The sequence below is a fragment of the Urocampus carinirostris genome, chromosome 3 (assembly GCF_059441175.1).
Source record: "Urocampus carinirostris isolate Australia breed hairy pipefish chromosome 3, RoL_Ucar_1.0, whole genome shotgun sequence".
NCBI lineage: Eukaryota > Metazoa > Chordata > Actinopteri > Syngnathiformes > Syngnathidae > Urocampus > Urocampus carinirostris.
Window position 1 is genome coordinate 3,081,784 of NC_142351.1, and position 22,361 is coordinate 3,104,144.

The 22,361-nt window shown below is 41.4% G+C and overlaps 3 protein-coding genes across 3 annotated transcripts in view; all 3 read right to left on the bottom strand.

Moving 5' to 3' along the window:
- The window catches only part of LOC148368316 (uncharacterized), a 310,091-nt gene that overhangs the window by 133,369 nt on the left and 154,361 nt on the right, over positions 1 to 22,361 (bottom strand). The window lies entirely within an intron of this gene.
- LOC148368326 (uncharacterized) lies at positions 1,574 to 8,351 on the bottom strand. The gene is made up of 4 exons (XM_088330392.1): positions 8,104 to 8,351; positions 6,401 to 6,493; positions 3,318 to 3,617; positions 1,574 to 1,901 (listed from the first exon to the last, which is right to left on the bottom strand). The coding sequence occupies exons 1-4, from the start codon at positions 8,204 to 8,206 to the stop codon at positions 1,648 to 1,650; spliced, it is 750 nt and encodes a 249-aa protein (XP_088186518.1). The 5' UTR covers positions 8,207 to 8,351; the 3' UTR covers positions 1,574 to 1,647.
- LOC148368327 (uncharacterized) lies at positions 1,892 to 3,308 on the bottom strand. The gene has a single exon (XM_088330389.1). It carries the CDS (start codon positions 3,265 to 3,267, stop codon positions 2,380 to 2,382), a length of 888 nt encoding a protein of 295 aa, XP_088186515.1. The 5' UTR covers positions 3,268 to 3,308; the 3' UTR covers positions 1,892 to 2,379.

Sequence of the window (22,361 nt, forward strand, 5' to 3'; positions counted from 1 at the left end):
CTGAATTTATTTTTGAAATCAAATGCCTGCAAATGAGCGTAGCGTGGGTATCTTAACAGGTGAGACGATAGCTTGAAGCCTTACCTGGTACCGTATCAAACTTATAAACTAAATAGTGCATTTTACACATTTTTCTATGGGTATGTATAGGTGTTTCCAAAAGTGGCTATTTGGAGAAGACCAGTTTACAGTTCAAAAACCTCTGCAAATGTGTATTTTATTTCGGCCATTTTTTCACAGACATTGCAAGAGTTGTAAACGCTTAAATTATCGTTCCGCGTCCATCCCAATTCTGCATACGTGCGCATAAAAAAGGTGCGTAAAATATATCACTGGTAGCGACGGGGTTTCATTTGAATACAATAGACACATTTTCATATCGACTAATTTTGAATTTTATTGGCCAACCAATGTGTCTATTATCATTTGACCCGCTCACGATTGGCTAGAGTTCTTCGGAGTTAAAGGAGGAGTTGTCTTTTAAAGCAATACAGACCGGTATAGGCTAATGCGGGCTGAGGACCGAGAAGCAATTGGCCGAAAAAGTTGTCCATCAAAAGAAAACATTTTTAGAAGTCTGTTTATTTGTAAACAGGAATTAAGGGGCTAAACACACAGCTAGAAACAAGGCAGAGATACTTTTCGACTGATATATTTTTTTTTATCCATTTTGTTTTGGAGTAAACCTTTATAGGATGTTACGTAATATTGTGGAACTTCATGGCTGCAAGACCATGTCCTCGGTGAGCTACGACAGATTTAGTTTCAGGGATGAGTACATTCGGAAATCGTATATAAGTTCATATTTCAGTTTAAAGTTGTCTTACAATGTGGTCATGGTGATTTCCAGTCTCTACTTCATCTTGCTCCAGGAAAATCCAAGTCCCTTTTCCTGTGGTGCTCCGGTTTCCGACACAAATTTGTTTGAAATAGTCCGTGTCTAGCATTTATCATGAAGGATGCAACTTTAAAACCAATGTATTTTCATCTTTAAATGATCGATTTTGGAGTTCGTTGATATGCAGGGTTGGGTAAGGTTACTTAAGCTTGATTACTTTCAATGACTTTTGGATGACTCCAATACCAAATATGCTAATAAAAGACAAAAAAAAAACTAAATATGAATCAAATGATGACTCACAACGCGTGGTAAGCTTTCTCTCCTGGCTTTGATCTCTTTGATCTCCGGCAAAACGAACATCAAAAGCGACAGAAACAAAATGAAAAGAAATCCAAACAGCTTGCCAACATCATTTTTGCAGTTCCGTGTGTTCCGTTACTCCCCAACCCTGCACAAAATTGAGTCATTCCATTCATATTTAGTTTCTTTTGTCTTTTATTAGCATATTTGGTATTGGAGTCATCCAAAAGTCATTGAAAGTAATCCAGTTAAAGTAACCCTACCCAACCCTGTTGATATGGATAATGATTGATCAGTCCAGAACAAAAAAAATATCGACCAACAAATAACGCACTCAGTTTGATTTTATTAAACTACGTTTTATTCACATGACAAAAAATTGGATCAAACAAAAGAATAAAGCACATTGTTGACACAAGCACTCAGTGTTAGTAAAAGGGGAAGGTGGAAGAAAACAGGTTAACTGTACTAATCAATGAACCCAGTTTTAAGATAATAGACTCATTTCAATGATCAGGGATTGTTTTCATTGCGTGCCAAGATGGGATATTTGCCCAGAACAGCAAAGAGGTTGTTGCACTAACCCTTTCTGTGTACTTTTGAGAACGAAAAGGGGAGGGGTGTGTGAGAAACAGCACATGGCCAACCAGGAAGTTGAAGAAATTAAGATCCCCCTCTCTTTTGGCGCTGGACTTCACAGGGATTGTTCTCATCCGGACGACAGGGACGGAGAGAACCACAGGCTCTTTAAGCGTTGAATCTATATGAAGACTTTGGGTTTTAAATCTTTATTATACAGATGGACAGTCTGCTCACTTCCTGATAATGAATGTGGGGTTTTTGATGTGTTGGCAGAGTCAATGTTTAGAAAAGGTGAGGGCAAATGGTTTTGTGGCAGTTATGTTCCTAAAGGCGGCCTGTATGATACTTAGCCAATTGAATGTTTTTTAAGTTACAACCCGTAGTGAATTTTTGACCACAAACTGAGCAGGTAAAAGTCTTCTCGCCAGTGTGGGTTCTTGTGTGTAATTTCTCGTGCCGATATAGATACATTTTTACCCACTAAGTCAATAGGTCAAAGGTTTTTCACCAGGTTGGATTCTGATGTGTTTCTTAAAACTTGGACCCTCGGTAAAACTCTGACCACAAATTGAGCAGGCAAAAGGCTTCTCACCAGTGTGGGTTCTCATGTGTTTTTTTAAGTCCCCACTATGGGTGAAACTTTTATCACAAACTGATCAGGAAAAAGGCTTCTCACCTGTGTGGGTTCTAATGTGTTTTGTTAAGTTTCCACGATCACTGAATCTTTTATCACAAACTGAGCAGGAAAAAGGCTTCTCGCCAGTGTGGGTTCTAATGTGTATTTTTAAGCTCCCACTTGTAGGGAATCCTCGACCGCAAATGGGACAAGAAAAAGGCATCTCGCCAGTGTGGGTTCCAGTGTGTATTTTTAAGCTCCCACTTGTTGTGAATCCTTGACCACAAACTGAACAAGAAAAAGGCTTCTTGCCAGTGTGGGTTAATGTGTGTCTTTTTAAGTGCCCACTTATAGTGAATCTTTGACCGCAAACGGAACAAGAAAAAGGCTTCTCGCCAGTGTGGATTCTAGTGTGCCTTATTAAGCTCCATCTTTCTGGGAATCTTTGACCACAAACTGAGCAGGAAAAAGGCTTCTCCCCAGTGTGAGTTAGTTGGTGTGATTTCAATTGTCCATTTTGGGTAAATTTTTGACCGCAAACTGAACAAGAAAAAGGCTTCTCGCCAGTGTGTATGAGTGTGTGTTTTTTTAAGTCGCCACGGTGGGTGAATTTTTTTCCACAAATTGAGCAGGAGTAAGGCTCCTCGCCAGTGTGGGTTAGTTGGTGTAATTTCAATTGTTCATTTCGGGTGAATTTTTTACCACAAGCTGAGCAAGAAAAAAGCCTCTTGCCAGTGTGGGTTCTAGTGTGTATTTTTAACTTCCCACTTGTAGTGAATCTTTTATCACAAACTGAGCAGGAAAAAGGCTTCTCCCCAGTGTGGGTTAGAGTGTGTATTTTTAACTTCCCACTTGTAGTGAATCTTTTATCACAAACTGAGCAGGCGAAAGGCTTCTCACCAGTGTGGAGTTTCATATGCAACTTCATGTAAGACTTGCTTTGAAACGTTTTCTTACACTGAGAACATGTGTTACCACCTTCAGCGTTTGCGGAGTGGGACGTGTCGTCGTCATCCGTTTCCAAGTGTTGACATGAACTGATGCTTCGAGGCTCCTGCCAACCGTTATCTTCAGGTTGACCTTGATCTTCGACAATTGAACGGACCTCGGTCACTAGCAAGACTGGAAAACCGCCCTCCTCTTTAACGCCAACAGGCTCCTCATCCTCTGTCTCTTGCTTAACGTGATAAGGCTTCAGATCTTCCTCCTCCTCCTCTATTTTAACGGCAGGCAACTCTGGTTCCTGCCGCGCAGTAGGAAGATATTTTGGGCTGACGTCTGCAAGACACAAATCACATTTATTTGTATTGCCCTTAACTCGTTCAGTGCCGTAACGTATTAGTACGTTTTCAGAAGCATTGTCCCCGAGTGCCAAAACGTAAAAAAATTCTAAAGGCTTAGGTGCTGCTGATCAGTAAGTATTAGGCCTCTGGGAATGAAATCAGTATGATAAATCACCATCAGATGCCAAGAATGGCTTTGTTCAGATCGTCTTGTAAATTGTTCCAAAGTGTGACTCCACACACAGACACACACATACTTTTACTGTTGGTTCTCACCTTTGGGATGATGGATTTACGACAGCCCCTTAAGTTATAACTTCCCACTTTTCGAGTAAATCATTTTTGGATCTATTCTTACACTATGTAATAATGTCCATACCGGTGATAATTATAACTCCGTGCTTTCCTTTCAAAACCCACAGAAGCCAAAATTGCGGCGAACATTAGCAGCTACACTAGCTTCACATGACTTGCGCTGTCTCGAAACAAAGTTTGCAGACCACTTCCTTCAGTATTTTGGGACTTGCAGCTAGGGCTGCACGATTTTGGAAAAAAAAGTAGCTGCGATTTCTCTGACCAGAATTGCAATTTCGAGGCGATTTTCGATTTGGAAAGAAAAGTGCATTTTCTGCGCTAGTTTTTTTTTAGGGAAAACAAACATTGTGACATGCCAACATGACTCGAGATGACGTACTTAGGGAAAGAGTACAGTGGGACATCGCTACTTCGCGGTTCCACATTTGCGGGTTCAGAGCTTCACGGGTCTAAAAAAAATAAAATAAAATAATTTTAAAAAATATTATTAATATGTTTTTTAAAGCATTTTTCAAGGGGCGTCGCTTGTGGTTCCACGTTTGCGGGTTCAGAGCTTTGCAGGTCTAAAAAATAATAATTAAATAAAATAATTTAAAAAAATATAAATTAAAAAAAAAAATTAAGCATTTTTGAAGGGGCGTCGCTACTTCATGGATTTTCACTTTTCGTGGGTGGTTTTGGTCCCCACTAACCGCGATAACCAATGGATTACTGTATACGACTGTAACAAAATAGCAACTATAGATGTAAAAGTCAAAACAGAACTGCAGTTGGATAAATAGTCTTTCTTGTCATTATTCAGATTCAGATCTACTTTATTGTCATTCTTGTACACGTGTATACAGAACGAAATGTCTATACATCTGACCCGCAGTTTCCTTGAATGTACAGATATAAATAAAATGTTGTATTGAGTTGGGGTATTGAAGAACTAATAATATACTAAATAATTATTACTATGTATAGTATTATACAGTAGTGCAAAGAGTGCAAGAGGAGCAGCTAACCAGATGTGCAAAATGGTCAGTCAGGTAAACAAGTCACTATACAGTAACAATAACACAAAAAGACAACAAAATTGGAAGATTATTTCTTTCAGGGAAAATTAACGGTGAAGGGACTGGCAAGCTACACGCTAGAGTCGGGTCCCCGCAACTTCTGCGATATCTTTGTGATGATTGAAAGACGAGAGTCAGAAATGTAGAGGTTTTCACAAGTGGAAGCGCCGAGTCATCCGTCTCACGGGTAATGGATCTGGCGTCTGTGACGAGCCACGTTCGGCAGCTTCGGCTTAAGTGTTGTTAGCAGAGCGGTTAGCTTTCCACTGCCGATCATTCAATTCCGGGATGGGATTAAAATACAGGGTGCACCCTCTGGTGATCGGCTTTTTGTTGCGCTTTTCGATTTAATGATTTTATTTTCAATGTAACGATCCGCTAAAACCAAAATGTGGCATTTGTTTTGGTGGCCATCTGTGTACGCGCCGCTAGGCTGACCGGCAGCTTACACCAGTCTCTTAACGTCGCGCGCACACGTCTTGCAAACTTTGCCTCGCCTTTATTGGTTGGTGCCATTAAAAAACCCGCTTATGATTGGCTGGCGCTGTTAAACCACGGAATGTGACCATTCTTGTCGGCCAAATACTCTGTCAATCAAATAAAAACTGGAAGTATGAATCCTTGGAAAAAAAACGCAGTGGTTTGGGGTTACGCTATCGCACCACGTCACATTGTGATATGGATTCGATTTCGGTTCATCGTGCAGCCCTACTTACCGCTGTCACTCGGTATAAACCCAAAATAAACTGACTTGGGAGACTGTGCCCTTAGGGTGTGAAAATACACGATGTCAAAATACTGAAGCTATGCCTTATTTTGAAAGTTAACGTTGCGCCGCCATGATGACCAACTAACAGAAGGTCGGCTTTAGGTTGCGCGTCGCTACGCGTCGACCTCGATTTCTCGACAATTCGGTCAAGGGGAATGAAAACAGACAGTGATCGCCGATGATAAAAAGATTTGCCAATACGAAAAATATTCTACGTTAGGCAAATATGTCTTATTCGAAACGGCCCCGAGCGCACGTGACTGATTTAGAAATAAGGTGCGTCATTTGAAAGAATGAGCGAGACAGAGGCCCGGACCTTTTTCGAAAGGAAAGTACGGTGGACGTCAACGGCCCAATGTGAGATGTCAAATGTTGTGGAAAGTAGATAATAACTCAGGATAAGAAAAGTTGAACCTGAAATGAACTTGAAGCAGTCTTGGAGATGACAATAGCCTATTGTGTGTAGAAATCTGGTGGAAGTCATGAGCCTGGGGCGGGCAACCATCAAGAGTTATGTTGAGCTATGCAATAAGGAGCGGTCCCTTTTTGCCATATCTCCTCTCTGTGTATTTTTTTGGGCGACGCCCAACGACATTCCCCCCAAAATAAGGACGTTGCAGAAAGAAAACGACCAACCTGCTCTGTTCAACACAATTTGGAGTATCTTGTAAACAGTTCCTGGCAACTCTGGTTCCTGCCTCGCAGTAGGAAGATATTCTTCACTGATGTCTACAACACACAAGTCAAATCGCATTTATTTGTGACGCCTTTATTCACAGAAACTCACATAGGGACGCATAGAACACCGCAGGGTTCCTATAGCCTAGGGCAAGTTAATTTCAAGACTTTTTGAATGACTTCGGATGTCAAAATTAAGAAAAAGTTCACAAAAACACACGACTGAAACACACAAAAAAAACACTACATTAATACGAGAACATTTTAAACAAATGTTGTTGTTGTTTTTTTTAAATTATATTTTGGTCCAGTTGAAAACGTTTGATCTGAAAAACAGTACTCTCCAGAGTTGAAGACATTTAAGCAGGTTGCAATGAGTGTTGCTAGGGCCTCAGTGCATAATACACAGTCAACCTCGACATTAAATATAGAGTAAGTTACCGAGAGATCAAGCTTCCTGTCTCAAAATTTCAAAAGATGCAGCAGGTTCTACAATAGCATGCATCTGGTCCAGGTGCCAATCTGAATACTCAGAACGCCTGAACCTTCTAAGCTCGTCCTTCTCCCTCAGGGAAGAGGAAATAAAAGTATGAGGTTATGTTTAAGCATTTAGATATCGCTGTGTCTTAAGTCGAGATTGGAACATTTCCTGTCACGAGGTGTCGGACAGTCCCAAACGCAGGACATAAAGGGATGTGGTGTAACCTGACTTGAGAGACGTTTATTTCAACAGCAACAACAAAAGACGGTACCGGCGAGAAGGGGGTGTGGGACTTGGGTAGTAGAGGAGGAGATCTTGAGAGGGAAACTTGAGAGGAGATCTTTGGTTGGCGAGAATCTTGAAAACAGGTTACCTTGTAATACCTTGAAGAAAACGCTAGAAGTTGCAGGTCTTGGGACAAGGAGGGAAAACTTGAGAGGGAGACCTAGGGAAGTTTTTGGGGAGGAGAGAATCTTGAAAAGGAGACTTAGGAATAGAATTTAGAGGACATTTGAGATGAGTGAAGAGAAGTTAGAATGTGAAAGGAATTGAAGGAGGAGGTGTAGCTTGTTGTTTTGGTGAGTGAAAGTCTACAGGAATCTAAACGGTTCAGCAAAATGAGGTGGGAGCCTGGGGTACTCATAGAAGAGGTGGCTTATTGCTCTTTGCCAGAGCAATAAGCCAGGGGACATGTGGTAAAGCTGCTATCTTTTGGATATAAGGAGGAGTGAAAGCACCAAACCCTGACATTTCCACATGGTTGTGTAAAATCCACACGGTTGAAATTGCGATGCACTTTTGGTTTTAAGTCATGTCAGTAATTGTCATTTATTGTATAGAAATCAGGGAACTATTGAAGTTTTGACCCGACTTCATACGAGTTGCTGCTAAACTTCATTTTAATTCCTGCACTTTAGCTTTTTAGTTTGAGGGAAAATTTTCAGGGAGCCATTTAAGTTTTTATGTTACTTTACACGAGTCACTCGAGAGCCTAAATGTTATTTCCTGCACTTTTAGAATTTGCTCGAGTTGAAAAATGAGTCACATACTGTAAAAGGCTGAAAAAAGGTTGTATTTGAATTAAAACCCACTATTCTTGCTTTTAAATGGTCGAATTTTTGGCCAGCCTGCTGAAGTTAGCGAAGCATTGGCAATGTAGCAGAAGCAAAAAAAGTCCAACCTTCCCCGAGCTGATCGTCCGGTCGTCGACGTTCTCTCTCGGTCTCCTCTTTGGCTCCCCGAAGCTTCTCTTGGAGAGGTCCTTCTTCCCCACTGGAGCACATTTTCTCCAAGTTTGAACGAAAAAAACGCTCCAACTCGGGAGTAAACAGGACAGACCTTAGGAAAGGACCGCAAAGTGATACTTCTGTCGAGTTTACGTCGTTTGAAGTCGACTACAGGACATTCTATTGTCCGGCACCCATGACACCTTCACATTTGAAACCCCGCCGCAATGGATTGTGGGACATGGATATAGATGACTGTATAGGGCGGTGTGCTGTGGCAGCCCGCTAACTCACGTGCCTACGTGGCGGCCATCTTGGTCGGGGCAACTTCGCTCAATGGTTGTATATTGAAAAGAAATCACAACATGCTCATTTTAAAACTGATTTTTATGTGGGCAACTTGTTGTTATCAACGTCAACACTTGCTCTTATTACGGAAAATTAACTTAAAAAAATATTTCAAAACTAAAAAATGCTCCTGAAAAAAACAACAACAATTTATAAACCGTTATAGAGGTTAAAATTTCACTCTTTAACAGGTGTAATAATAACTTTAGTTTTGTTGAAATTCCTGCTGAAATATGTTTGTATAGTTTTTGTAAAAGTGTTCTGCAATGACGAGTCCAACAGCGCCACCTGCTGGTATGGGGTAAGTTTTAGTTTAGCCCAGGGCTCGCCATATATGAGCAGGTTTAGGTGTTTCCAAAAGAGGCTATATGGAGAAGACCAGTTTACGGTTCGAAAACCTCTGCAAATGTGAATTTTATTTCGGCCATTTTTTCACAGACATTGCGAGAGTTGTAAACACTTAAATTGTCGTTCCGCGTCCATCCCAATTCTGCATACGTGCACATAAAAATGGGGCGTAAAATATATCACTGGTGGTGTTACAAACACTTATTTCAGGGTTTCATTTGAATGCAATAGAGACATCTTCATATCGACTAATTTCGAATTTTATTGGCCAACCAATGTGTCGATTATCATTTAACCCGGTCACGATTGGCTAGAGTTCTTCGGAGTTAAAGGAGGAGTTGTCTTTTAAAGCAATACAGACCGGTATAGGCTAATGCGGGCTGAGGACCGAGAAGCGAAGCTGTGATTGGCTGAAAAAGTTGCCTGCCCATCAAAAGAAAATAGTTTTAGAAGTCTGTTTATTTGTAAACAAGAATTAGGGGGGCGAAGCACGCAGCTAGTAACAAGGCAGAGATACTTTTCGACTTTTTTTTTTTTTTTATCCATTACGGTGTGTTTTGGAGTAAACCTTTTTAGGATGTTACGTAATATTGTGGAACTTCATGGCTGCAAGACCATGTCCGTCAGATTTAGAGTTTCAGGGATGAGTACGTTAGGAAATCTTGATATTTTGAATGCCAAGAGTTGAAGCTTCAGACTCATTTGAAGATTATTAGTTTTGATTGTAAAGGGGGAACGAATTGGACTACTGATGGGTCAGGTTCTGTATATTCTTATAACAGTTCATATTTCAGTTTAATGTTGTCTTACAATGTGGTCATGGTGATTTCCAGTCTCAACTTCATTTTGGTCCAGGAAAATCCAAGTCCCTTTTCTGTTTTGTCTTGACATAACACATAGTTAAGTTTCTGTTCTGGCAAAAGTCATCACTCGTAACAGAATTTCAGACTCTTTTATGGCCAAAATAACACATTTCCAAATGGCTTTAAATCATATTTATTTGGTTCAGAGACTAATTTGGTGATAACCAATTCGGTCAGTAGGCGGTGCTCTCGGTTACCAACACGAATTCATTTGAAATAGTCTGTGTCTAGCATTTATCATGAAAGATGCAACATTAATCGATTTTGTAGTTCGTAGATATGGATAATGATTGATCAGTCCAGAAGAAAAATAACATCGACCCACAAATAATTCACCCAGTTTGATTTCAACAAACTACGTTTTATTCACATGACAAAGAAAATCGAATCAAACGTAAGAATAGAGCACATTGTTGACACAAGCACTCGGTGTTAGCAAGGGGGAAGGCAGAAGAAATGATGCAACAGGTTAAGAGTACTCATTAATGAACCCGGTTTTAAGATAATAAACTCATTTCAATGATCAGGGATTGTTTTCATAGCGTGCCAACATGGGATATTTGCCCAAAACACCAGAGGGTGTTAAACCAACCCTTTTAGAGTACTTTTGAGAACAAAACGTGCCTCAGGGGAGGGGTGTGTGAGAAGCAGCACATGGCCAACCAGGAAGATGACGAAATAAAGTTTCCTATCTCTTTTGGCGGTGGACTTCACGGGGATCGTTCTCATCCCGACGACAGGGACGGAGAGAACCACAGGCTCTCCAAGCTTTGGGGCTCTGGTGAGAACAGGCCCCAACCCTGGGTACCTAGGTTGGCGACCTTATTGTTGCATAATTGTAATTGTTGATAACAGGCAAAATTTTACGCGGACACATGATGAAATAGATCATCTATCAAAAAACATGACACATATGCAAATCATGAATCTTTTGAATCCATATGAAGACTTTGGGGTTTCAAATCTTTATTATCCAGCTGGAGAGTCCGCACACTTCCTGTGAATAAATGTGGATTTTTTTTTTTATGTAATGGCAAAGTCAGTGGTTAGAAAAAGGTGAGGGGAAATGTTTTTGTGGCACTTATGTTCCTATAGACGTCCTGTTTGATACTCGGTCAAGTTTTTAATCTCCCACTTTCAGTAAATGTTAAATAAAACCAAGCAGGCAAAAGTCTTCTCGCCAGTGTGGGTTCCAATGTGTAAATTCTAGTGTCCAATATGGTTCTTTTTTTTTTCACCAAAATGTTGACAGGTCAAAGCCTTCTCGCGAGTGTGGGTTCTTATGTGTTGTTTTAAGGCCCCACGCTGGGTGAATCCTTTTCCACAAACTGAGCAAGAAAAAGGCTTCTTGCCTGTGTGGGTTCTAATGTGTAACTTCAAGTTTCCCTTGAGGGAGAATTTTTGATCACAAACTAAGCAGGAAAAAGGCTTCTCGCCAGTGTGTTTTTTTTGGTGTAATTTTAAGCTCCCATTGTGTGAGAATCGTTTTCCACAAATCGAGCAGGAAAAAGGCTTCTCCCCAGTGTGGGCTCTAATGTGTAACTTCAAGTTCCCATTCTGTGAGAATCATTTTCCACAAATTGAGCAGGAAAAAGGCTTCTCGCCAGTGTGAGTTCATGGGTGTTGTTTTAGGACCCAACGCAAGATAAATCCTCTACCACAAAATGAGCAAGCGAAAGGCTTCTCTCCAGTGTGGGTTCTAATATGTTTCTTTAAGATTCCACTTTTAGTGAATCTTTGACCGCAAACTAGGCAGGAAAAGGGCTTCTCGCCAGTGTGGGTTCAAATATGATTTGTTAAACTCTTATTATCTGTGTATCTTTTACCACAAATTGAGCAGGAGAAAGGCTTCTCGCCAGTGTGGGTTTTTGTGTGTTTTTTTTAACTCCCCACGGCGGGTGATTTTTTTTCCACAAATTGAGCAGGAGAAAGGCTCCTCGCCAGTGTGGGTTAGTTGGCGTAATTTCAATAGTTCATTTCGGGTGAATTTTCGACCGCAAACTGAGCAATAAAAAGGTTTCTAGCCAGTGTGGATTCTAGTGTGTATTTTTAACTTCCCACTTGTAGTGAATCTTTTATCACAAACTGAGCAGGAAAAAGGCTCCTCGCCAGTGTGGGTTAGTGTGTGGTTTTTTAAGCTCCCACGACGGGTGAATTTTTTTCCACAAATTGAGCAGGAGAAAGGCTCCTCCCCAGTGTGGGTTAGTTGGTGTAATTTCAATTGTTCATTTCGGGTGAATTTTTGACCACAAACTGAACAAGAAAAAGGCTTCTCGCCAGTGTGGGTTCTAGTGTGTCGTATTAAGGTACGACTCGTGGTTAATCTTAGACCACAAACTGAGCAGGCGAAAGGCTTCTCGCCAGTGTGGGATCTAATGTGTATCTTTAATTGTCCTCTTAGAGTGAATCTTTTATCGCAAACTGAACAAGAAAAAGGCTTCTCACCAGTGTGGGTTAGTGTGTGTCTTTTTAAGTTCCCACGGCGGGTGAATTTTTTATCACAAACTGAGCAGGGAAAATGCTTCTCGCCAGTGTGGATTCTAGTGTGTATTTTTAACTTCCCACTTGTAGTGAATCTTTTATCACAAACTGAGCAGGAAAAAGGCTCCTCGCCAGTGTGGGTTAGTTGGTGTAATTTCAATTGTTCATTTCGGGTGAATTTTCGACGACAAACTGAACAAGAAAAAGGCTTCTCGCCAGTGTGGGTTCTAGAGTGTTGTATTAAGGTATGACTCGTGGTAAATCTTCGACCACAAACTGAGCAGGCGAAAGGCTTCTCACCAGTGTGGGTTCTGGTGTGTATTTTTAAATTTCCACTTGTAGTGAATCTTTTATCGCAAACTGAGCATGCAAAAGGCTTCTCCCTAGTGTGGAATTTCATATGCAACTTCATATAAGACTTGCTTTGAAACGTTTTTCCACACTGGGAACATGTGTCACCAACTTCCGACTGCGAGTCGCATTCAGCGTTTGCAGAGTGGGACGTGTCGTCGTCATCCGTTTCCACGTGTTGACGGGAGTTGATGCTTCGAGGCTCCCGACAACTGTTATCTTCAGGTTGACCTTGATCTTCGACGGTCACTAGCAAGACTGGGAAATCCTCCTCCTCTTTCACGTGAACAGGCTCCCCATCCTCTGACTCTTGCTTAACGTGATAAGGCTTCAGATCTTCCTCCTCCTCCTCAATTTTAACGACAGGCAACTCTGGTTCCTGCCATGCAGTAGGAAGATATTTTTTGCTGACATCTGCAAGACACAAGTCACATTTATTTGTATTGCCCTGAACTCGTTCAGTGCCGTAACGTACGTTTTCAAAAGCATTGTCCCCGAGTGCCAAAACGTAAAAAAATTCTAAAGGCTCAGGTGCAGCTGATCAGTAAGGAATGGGAATGAAATCAGTATGATAAATCACCATCAGATGCCAAGAGTGGCTTTGTTCGGATCGTCTTGTAAATTGTTCATAAGTGTGACTCCGCACACAGACACACACATACTTTTCCTGACGGTTCTCACCTTTGGGATGATGAATTTACGACAGCCCCTTAAGTTATAATTTCCCTCTTTCCGAGGGAATCATTTCTGGCACTATGTTTTCGTTGACCTTAAATAGCAGTTGTGCAGTGAAAAATTTGACTAAATCATCTAATTTTAATCATTTGGACTGCAGGAATAAAATGTGCGTATGATCTTGATGTCCTACCCCGTGTATGGTTCTAATTGCACGTTTTTGGAGGATAAAAAGGGACTGGAGTCAACTTTTGTAACGATTGCCCCAGACTTCTGCACAATATGTTAAGTATGGCAGAACTGGAGAACAATATCATAAATACAATGCATTATAGTCTAAAAGGAATTTGGCATTATTAATGATTGAAATGCTTTTAGATACTTTAGTTTGTATGTGTCTGATGTGTGTTTTCCAGCTTCATTTATTGTCTATTATCACCCCTAAAAACTCAATTTCTGTTAGTGTCCATTGCAGCACCATCCATTTTGACTTCTAAATCTCCATTTGCCTTGCGATTAGCAAAGAATATGACTTTGGTTTTATTTCAATTTAAAGATCATTTATTTATATCCATCCATACTTTTAGGTTAATTAATTCATGATTATTGCAAGTTACCAAATCAATATAGTATTCATTGGAATAGAAAATGTTAGTATCGTCTGCAAATATTACATATTTAATTGTTTTGAAACATTAAAAATATCGTTAATATGTAAATTAAATAACTTTGGACCCAGGATAGAACACTGTGGTACTCCACAACAGATGTCCAGAAGTATTCAGATGACAACTGTCCCAATTTCATATTTTTCTTCCTCCCCGTCAAATCCCTTTTAATCCATTGCAAAGCCACGCCCCTGATGCCATATCTTTCCAGTTTTTTTAATAGTATATAATGATTATTATTGAATTTTCAGGGAAAAAAACGCAGTGGTTTGCGGTTATCCTATCGCACTATGTAACATCGCGATATGGATTTGATTTCGGTTCATTGTGCAGCCCTACTTCCCGCTGTCGCTCGGTATGAACCCAAAATAAACCGACTTGGGAGACTGTGCCTTTAAGGTGTGAAACAACACAACGTCAATATACTGAAGCGCTGTTTTAAAACTAAACGTTGCGCCGCCATGATGACCACCTAACAGAAGCTCCGCTTTAGTTTGCGCGTCGCTACGCGTCGACGTCAATTTCTCGACAATTCAGTCGAGGGAAAAGAAAATAGACTGTGATTGCCGATGTAAAAAAGATTTGCGAATATGAAAAATATTCACCCTGAGGCAAATATGTCGTCTTCGAAACGGCCCATAGCGCACGTGACTGATTTAGAAATAAGGTACGTCATTTGAAAGAATGAGCGAGAAAGAAGCTCGGACCTTTTTCGAAAGGAAAGTACGGTGAACGTGGACGGCCCAATGCGAGATGTCAAATGTTGTGGAAAGCAGATAATAACTCAGGATAAGGAAAGTTGAACCTGAAATGAACTTGAAGCAGTCTTGGAGATGACAATAGCCTATTGTGTGGCGGAAGTCATGAGCCGGGGTCGGGCAACCATCAAGAGTTATTTTGAGCTATGCAAAATGGAGCGGTCCCTTTTTGCCATATCTCCTCTCTGTGTATTTTTTGGGGCGACGCCCAACGATGTTCCCTCCAAAATAAGGACGTTGCAGAAAGTAAAACGACCAACCTGCTCTGTTCAACACAATTTGGAGTATCTTGTAAACAGTTCCTGGCAACTCTGGCTCCTGCCTCGCAGTAGGAAGATATTCTTCACGGATGTCTGCAACACACAAGTCAAATCGCATTTATTTGTGACGCCTTTAATCACAGAAACTCACAAAGGGACGCATAGAACACCGCAGGGTTCCCGCAGCTTAAGGCAAGTTCAATTTAAGACTTTTTGCATGCCTTCGGATGTCAAATTTAAGAAAAAGTTAACAAAAAACACACGATTGAAACAAACAAAAAAACACTACATGAATAAGAGGCAATTTTAAACAAATGTTTTTTTTATTACATTTATTACATTATTCAAAACCGCTCCACCAGGGATGCCATCTCCTCTGCGCTTCACCTGAGCCTGACACACCTAGAGGAGAAGAACACCCATGTGCGGATGCTGTTCCTGGACTTCAGTTCAGCATTCAACACCATCATCCCACAACATCTGGTAGACAAAATGAGACTCCTGGGTTTCAACACCCCCCTGCGGAACTGGCTGCTGGACTTCCTCAGTGACAGACCCCAATCAGTGCGGATAGGTCAGAACATCTCAGATGTCATCTACCTCAGCACGGGCTCCCCCCAAGGCTGTGTCCTGAGCCCCTTGCTGTTCACCTTGATGACACACGACTGCGTCCCTAGGTCCGCCACAAACCACATCGTGAAGTATGCTGACGACGCAACAGTGGTGGGCCTCATCAGGGACGACAACGACCTGGCCTACAGAGAGGAGGTGGAGCAGTTGCTGGCCTGGTGCAGGGACAACAGCCTGGTCCTGAATGTTGACAAAACTAAAGAGATCATTGTCGACTTTAGGAAAAACCAGCCCAACCATGCCCCACTTTGCATCAACAACAAGGCTGTGGAGGTTGTCAGCAGTATCAAGTTCCTAGGGGTGCACATTACAAACAAACTCACCTGGTCCGTGAACACTGCATCACTGGTTAAGAGGGCACAGCAGCGCCTGTACTTCCTGCGGAGGATGAGGAGAGCCCACCTGCCCTGACCCTCCCTCATCGCATTCTACAGGGGCACCATAGAGAGTATCCTGACCAGCTGTATCTCTGTGTGGTGTGGAGGCTGCAGCGCTACCGACTGGGGTAGTGTGAGGAGGGTAACGAGGACAGCAGAGAAAATAATTGGAACTACACTTCCCTCCATTCAGGACATTGGCCAGAAGCGCTGCCTATCCCATGCTAAAAACATTATCGGGGACCCCTCTCACCCCCATCATGGTCTGTTCACTCTGCTAGCCTCTGGGAAGAGGTACTGCAGTGTGCGGTGCAGGACCACCAGGTTCCGCAGTAGTCTAGTCCCCCTGGCCATTAGACTGTTAAATGGTCAATCTAACATATAGTTAACCTAAATCTTAACGGCTGCTAATCTGACTTTTTGCACTACTGGCAGTTCTTTATAGCTTGCCACTCCTTGCACATTTGCTCTCTGCACTATTGTACTTACAGCGTTACTGTTACAGTGTTAATGTTACTGTTTACCTGACTTGTTAACCTGAATGCCCATTTTGCACATCTGGTTAGCTACTCCTCTTGCACTATCGGCACTATGGTATGGTAAAATACTATACGTAGCCATAATACAATACAACTTTTACTTATATCTGTACATTCGAGGAAACTGTGCGGGTCAGATGTATCGACATTTCGTTCTGTATACACGTGTACTAGAATGACAATAAAGTAGATCTGAATCTGGTCCAGTTGAAAAGGTTTGATCTGAAAAACATACTCTCCAGAGTTGAAGACATTTAAGCAGGTTGCAATGGATGTTGCAAGGGCCTCAGTGCACAATACACAATCAACCTCAACATTCAATGTAGAGTAAGTTATAGAGATATCAAGCTTCCTGTCTCAAAATTTCAAAAGATGCAGCAGGTTCTACAGTAGCATGCGTCTGGTCCAGGTGCTAATCTGAATATTCAGAACGCCTGAACCTTCTAAGCTCGTCCTTCTCCCTCAAGGACGAGGAAACAAAAATATGAGGTTACTCATAAGCTATGAAATGTCGGTGTGTCTTAAGTCGAGATTGGAACATTTCCTGTCACGAGATGTCAGACAGTCCCAAACGCAGGGCGCAAGGGATGCTGTGAGACCTGACTTGAGAGATGTTTATTTAAACAGCAACAACAAAAGACTGTACTGGCGAGAAGGGGGTGTGGGACTTGGGTAGTAGAGGAGATCTTGAGACGGAAACTTGAAAGGAGATGTTTGGGTGGCGAGAATCTTGAAAATAGGTTACTTGGTATTATGCTTAAAGAAGACTGTTGAAGTTTCGGGACAAGGAGGGAAAACTTGACGGGAAGACCTGGGGAAGTTCTTGGGTAGGAGGGAATCTTGAAAATGAGACTTTAAGAGGACGTTTGAGATGAGTGGCTTGAAGAGAAGTTAGAATATGAAAGGAATTGAAGGAGGAGGTGTAGCTTGTTGATTTGGTGAGTGAAAGTCTACAGCAATCAAAATGAGTCAGCAAAATGAGGTAGGAGCCTGGGGTACTCATATAAGAGGTGGCTTATTGTCTAATTGCAAAGAGGGGAGGGGGCTGGAACATGTTGTAAAGGTGACATCTTTTGGATATAAGAAGGACTGAAGGCACCAAACCCTGACATTTCCACATGGTTGTGTAAAATTCGCACAGTTGTAATTGTGATGCACTTTTGGTTTGAAGTCATGTCGGTATTTGTCATTTATTGTAAAGAAATCAGGGAACTATTGGAATTTTTGACGCGACTTCATACGAGTTACTGCTAAACTTTATTTTAATTCCTGCACTTTTTGCTTTTTAGTTTGAGGGAAAATTTTCAGGGAGCAATTTAAGTTTACATGTTACGTTAAACAAGTCACTCGAGAGCCTAAATGTTATTTCCTGCACTTTTTGTATTTGCTAGACGTGAAAAATGAGTCATTTACAGTCAAAGGCTGAAAAAAACTATTTCAAACCACTATTCTTTCTTTTGAATACAGTGGGACCTCGCTACTTCGCGGTTCCACGTTCGCGTATTCAGAGCTTCGCGGGTCCAAATAATAATAATGATAAAATTAAATATATTTTTTTTAAAAGAGAAAAATGTTTTTTTAAGCATTTTTGAAGGGGCTGGCGTCGCTACGTTCGCGGGTTCAGAGCTTCGGAGGTCTAAATAATAAAAATAATAAAATTAAATAATTAAAGAAAAAAATAAGAAAAACTTTTTTTAAACATATTTGAAAGGGCGTGGCTACTTCGCGGAATTTCACTTTTCGCGGGTGGTTTTGGGCCACATTAACCGCGATAACCGAGGGATTACTGTAGTAGTTTTTTTTTTTTTTTTTTTTTTTCGCTAGCCTGCAAAAGTTTGGGAAGCATTGTCACTGTAGCAGAAGCGAAAAATGACGGACCTGCCCCAAGTTGCTTGGAAACAGCGTCCGGTCGTTGAAGTTCTCGCTCGGTCTCCTCTTTGGCTCCCCGAAGCTTCTCTTCAAGAGGTCCTTCCCCACTGGAGCACATTTTCTCCCAACTTTGAACGAAAAAAACGCCACGAGGTGTCGCTCCAACTCGGGAGTAAAAGGGACAAACCTTCGAAAAGGACTGGAAAGTGATACTTCTGCCGAGTTTACGTCGTTTGAAGTCGACTACAGGAATTTCTCGACATTCTCTTGTTCGGCAGCCATGACACCTTCACCTTCGAAACCCCGCCGCAATGGATTGTGGGACACAGACATAGACGACTGGATAGGTCGCCGTGCTGTAGCAGCCCACTAACTAGCATGACTACGAGGCGTCCATTTTGGTCGGGGCAACGTCGCGCAATGGATTTACATTGAAAAGAAATCACAAGCTGCTCATTTTAAAACTGATTTTTATGTGGGTAACTTGTTATCAACATTACGGAAAATTAGCTTGAAACCATTTAAGAAACTGAAAAATTATTCCTTGAAAAAACTTACATTATTAAAACAATAATTTATAAATAATTATAGAAGTTAAATTTTAACACTGTATATTAAACGCTGAGAAAGACCTATTTCAATTCAAAATCAGTGTTAGGGGGACATTTTGAGACTTTGAGAAGAACTGGCGTTTAATCTCTTTTTAACATTTTTTTTGTTTTTTCCAAATCAAACTAAATGAATTACCGTTATATACACAAATGACTAACAAAAAAATAATCTATGTATAAATATATAAAAAAAAAATTAAAAGACTTAGTAAAGGAAATTGGTCATCTGACGTCTACTGAAGAGTCTGTATAGATCAGGGGTGTCAAACTCAATTTTACAGAGGGCCAGAACTCAAACCACACCTTTGAACAGGATGAATATATATTGAATACACTTTATTTTTAAAAAATAAATAAAAAAATATGAATTTAAAACAGCCAGGAAAATTATTCCAGAATAAACAACCTTAAACATTAATTGAATTAAAAATTGTTGCCCTCCATAAAATATCTCCTGTCAAAACTATCAAAATGAAAATGTGAAAAAAAAAACGCAAAATATAAATAAAATGAGCACTTTGTGATTTCTTTTCAAAGTACATCCATTGCGCGAAGTTGCCCCGACCAAAATGGCCGCCACGTAGGCACGCGAGTTAGCGGGCTGCTGCAGCACACCTACCTAGCCAGTCGTCTATATCTGTGTCCCACAATCCATTGCGGCGGGGTTCCGAATGGGAAGGTGTCATGGCTGCCGAACAATAGAATGTCCCATAGTCGACTTAAAACGACGTAAACTCGACAGAAGTATCACTTTGCAGTCCTTTCCGAAGGTTTGTCCTCTTTAATCCCGAGTTGGAGTGTTTTTTGTTGAAAGGCGTAGAAAATGTGCTCCAGTTGGGAAGGACCTTTTCAAGAGAAGCTTCGGGGAGCCAAAGAGACCGAGCGAGAACGTCAACGACCGGACGCTGTTTCAAAGCAGCTCGGGGCAGGTCTGTCATTTTTTGCTTCTGCTACAACCTTGACGAGGTGTTGTGAAAGGATAGTGGGATTGTGGACGCGTTCTTAAGGATGGGCTGGGCACCCATATGATGCGGAAGGGGTAATCTGGAGGGACGAAAGCATGACCGACTTGGGTGCCAAGGTGCTTAACTTGTTTGTGTGTTTGGGCAATTGGGTTGGCCATGGGGGGGCTATTTTTTCCCTTTTATTTTCTTTGTTATTTCATGTGTTTGTCTTGCTGTCGGTCACCCCTCTTGAGGGATATGACCAAGGTAGATATATAGACCATATAACCAGCTCAGTAGCCTAGATGGTAGTGTGCCCGCTTTGAGACTGGGAGGTCGCTGGTTCGCGCCTCGGCCGAGACATACCTAATTGGTATTATGGCGGCGCCCTCTGGCTGCGGCTGCATCGACTCGCTACAACGGGTCAGGTGTATCGACATTTCGTTCTGTGTACATTGTTACAAAGAATGACAATACAAAGGAAATTATTATTATTAATTATTATTATTATTAGATAGGTAGACATCCTTGGCATCAGGGGCATTACCAGTGGGGGGTGGCCGGTGTGATGCCGATAAATGCATCCCTGCCGAGTTTTGCATCCCATAGCTACTATAACCTCGATTTATCTGACTTTTATATCACTTTTTGGGAATGTACTGGCGAACATATAACCAAAACCACTTCGTCTTGCATTTGTTGGAAAATTAAAACAACTTAAAACATTCCGTCTTTGTATCTGTTGTGAATGTAATCGACCGGTAATGCACACCTTATATAAATCACTTTTGAACAGGTAACATAAATGTCTCCCATTTATCTGTTGATGATTTGACTGTTCGACTGTTCATTTGAGCATAATAAGCATTTTGGTAGACTGGATAACAGTTTCAAAACGAGCGATTTGAGTAGAAAAAGGCAAAATAAACATGTCACATGTATTTTTTGGTTTGAACAATTTTATTGACACTTTTTAGGGCAATTAAACACATTCACAATTTCACCGTATCATATTCTAACAATATGGATCATTATGGAAATCTATGTTCGCCATAGTTAAAGTAGCTACGGGATGCAATTCTCTGGAGGGGTGCATTTCTCGGCATAACAGGTTAGGTTCCGGGCTAGGGTTTGGGCTTCAAATCAGGGTTTTAAACTTAAGGTTCCAAAATAGGATTCAGGCCAGGGCTAGAAAAACTAAAGCTTAGGCTCTTCGTTAGGGTCTCAAATTGAATTTAGTGTTCCGAAATAGGATTGGGGCTAGTTACAGCTAGAGTTAGGTGTAGGTTGTGCAGTCCTTTGGGACATTTTTGTGATTAAGGGCTATATACATAAATGTGACCCTACTTGAATCCAATGCGCTTCTTGTCGTCTATCAAATGAAGAGTTCTGTACCGGGTACAGTTGTACACTCTGGTACAATGCTTCTGAAAACGTACTAATACGTTACGGCACTGAACGAGTTAAGGGCAATACAAATAAATGTGATTTGTGTCTTGCAGACGTCAGCCAAGAATATCTTCCTACTGCGTGGCAGGAACCAGAGTTGTGTACCGTTAAAATTGAGGAAGAGGAGGAAGATCTGAAGCCTTATCACGTTAAGCAAGAGACAGAAGATGGGGAGCCTGTCGGCGTTAAAGAGGAGGACGATTTTCCAGTCCTGCGAGTGACCGGGGTCCGTTCAACCGTCGAAGATCAAGGTCAACCTGAAGATAACGGTTGGTGGGAGCCTCGAATCATCAGCTCATGTCAACACTTGGAAACAGATGAGGATGACACGTCCCACTCCGCAAACGCTGAAAGTGACGTGCAGTCGGAAGGTGGTAACACATGTTCTCAGGGTGAGAAAACGTTTCGACGCAAGTCTTATATGAACCTGCATATTATATTCCACGCTGGCGAGAAGTCTTTTTCCTGCTCAGTTTGCAATAAAATATTCACTACAAGTGGAAACTTAAAGAGACACATTAGATCCCACACTGGCGAAAAGCTTTTTTCTTGCTCAGTTTGTGGTCACAAATTCGCCCGAAATGGACACTTGAAATCACACCAACTAACCCACGCTGGCGAGAAGCCTTTTGCCTGCTCAGTTTGTGGTAAAACATTCAACCGAAAGGGACGCTTGAAATCACACCAACTAAACCACACTGGGGAGAAGCCTTTTTCTTGCTCAGTTTGTGATAAAAGATTCACTACAAGTGGGATGTTAAAAATGCACACTAGAACCCACACTGGCGAGAAGCTTTTTTCTTGCTCAGTTTGTGGTAAAAAATTCACCCAAAGTGGACACTTGTGTATGTTGTGTCGCTCATTGCAGTCTCCGGCACGCTGCTGACGCAACTGAAATAAAAGCCTCATCATCCAGTCCGGCCTGAATGTAAGGTCCTTGGTGGACACTTGAAATCACACCAACTAACCCACACTGGCGACAAGCCTTTTGCCTGCTCAATTTGTGGAAAACGATTCTCACAGAATGGGAGCTTAAAATCA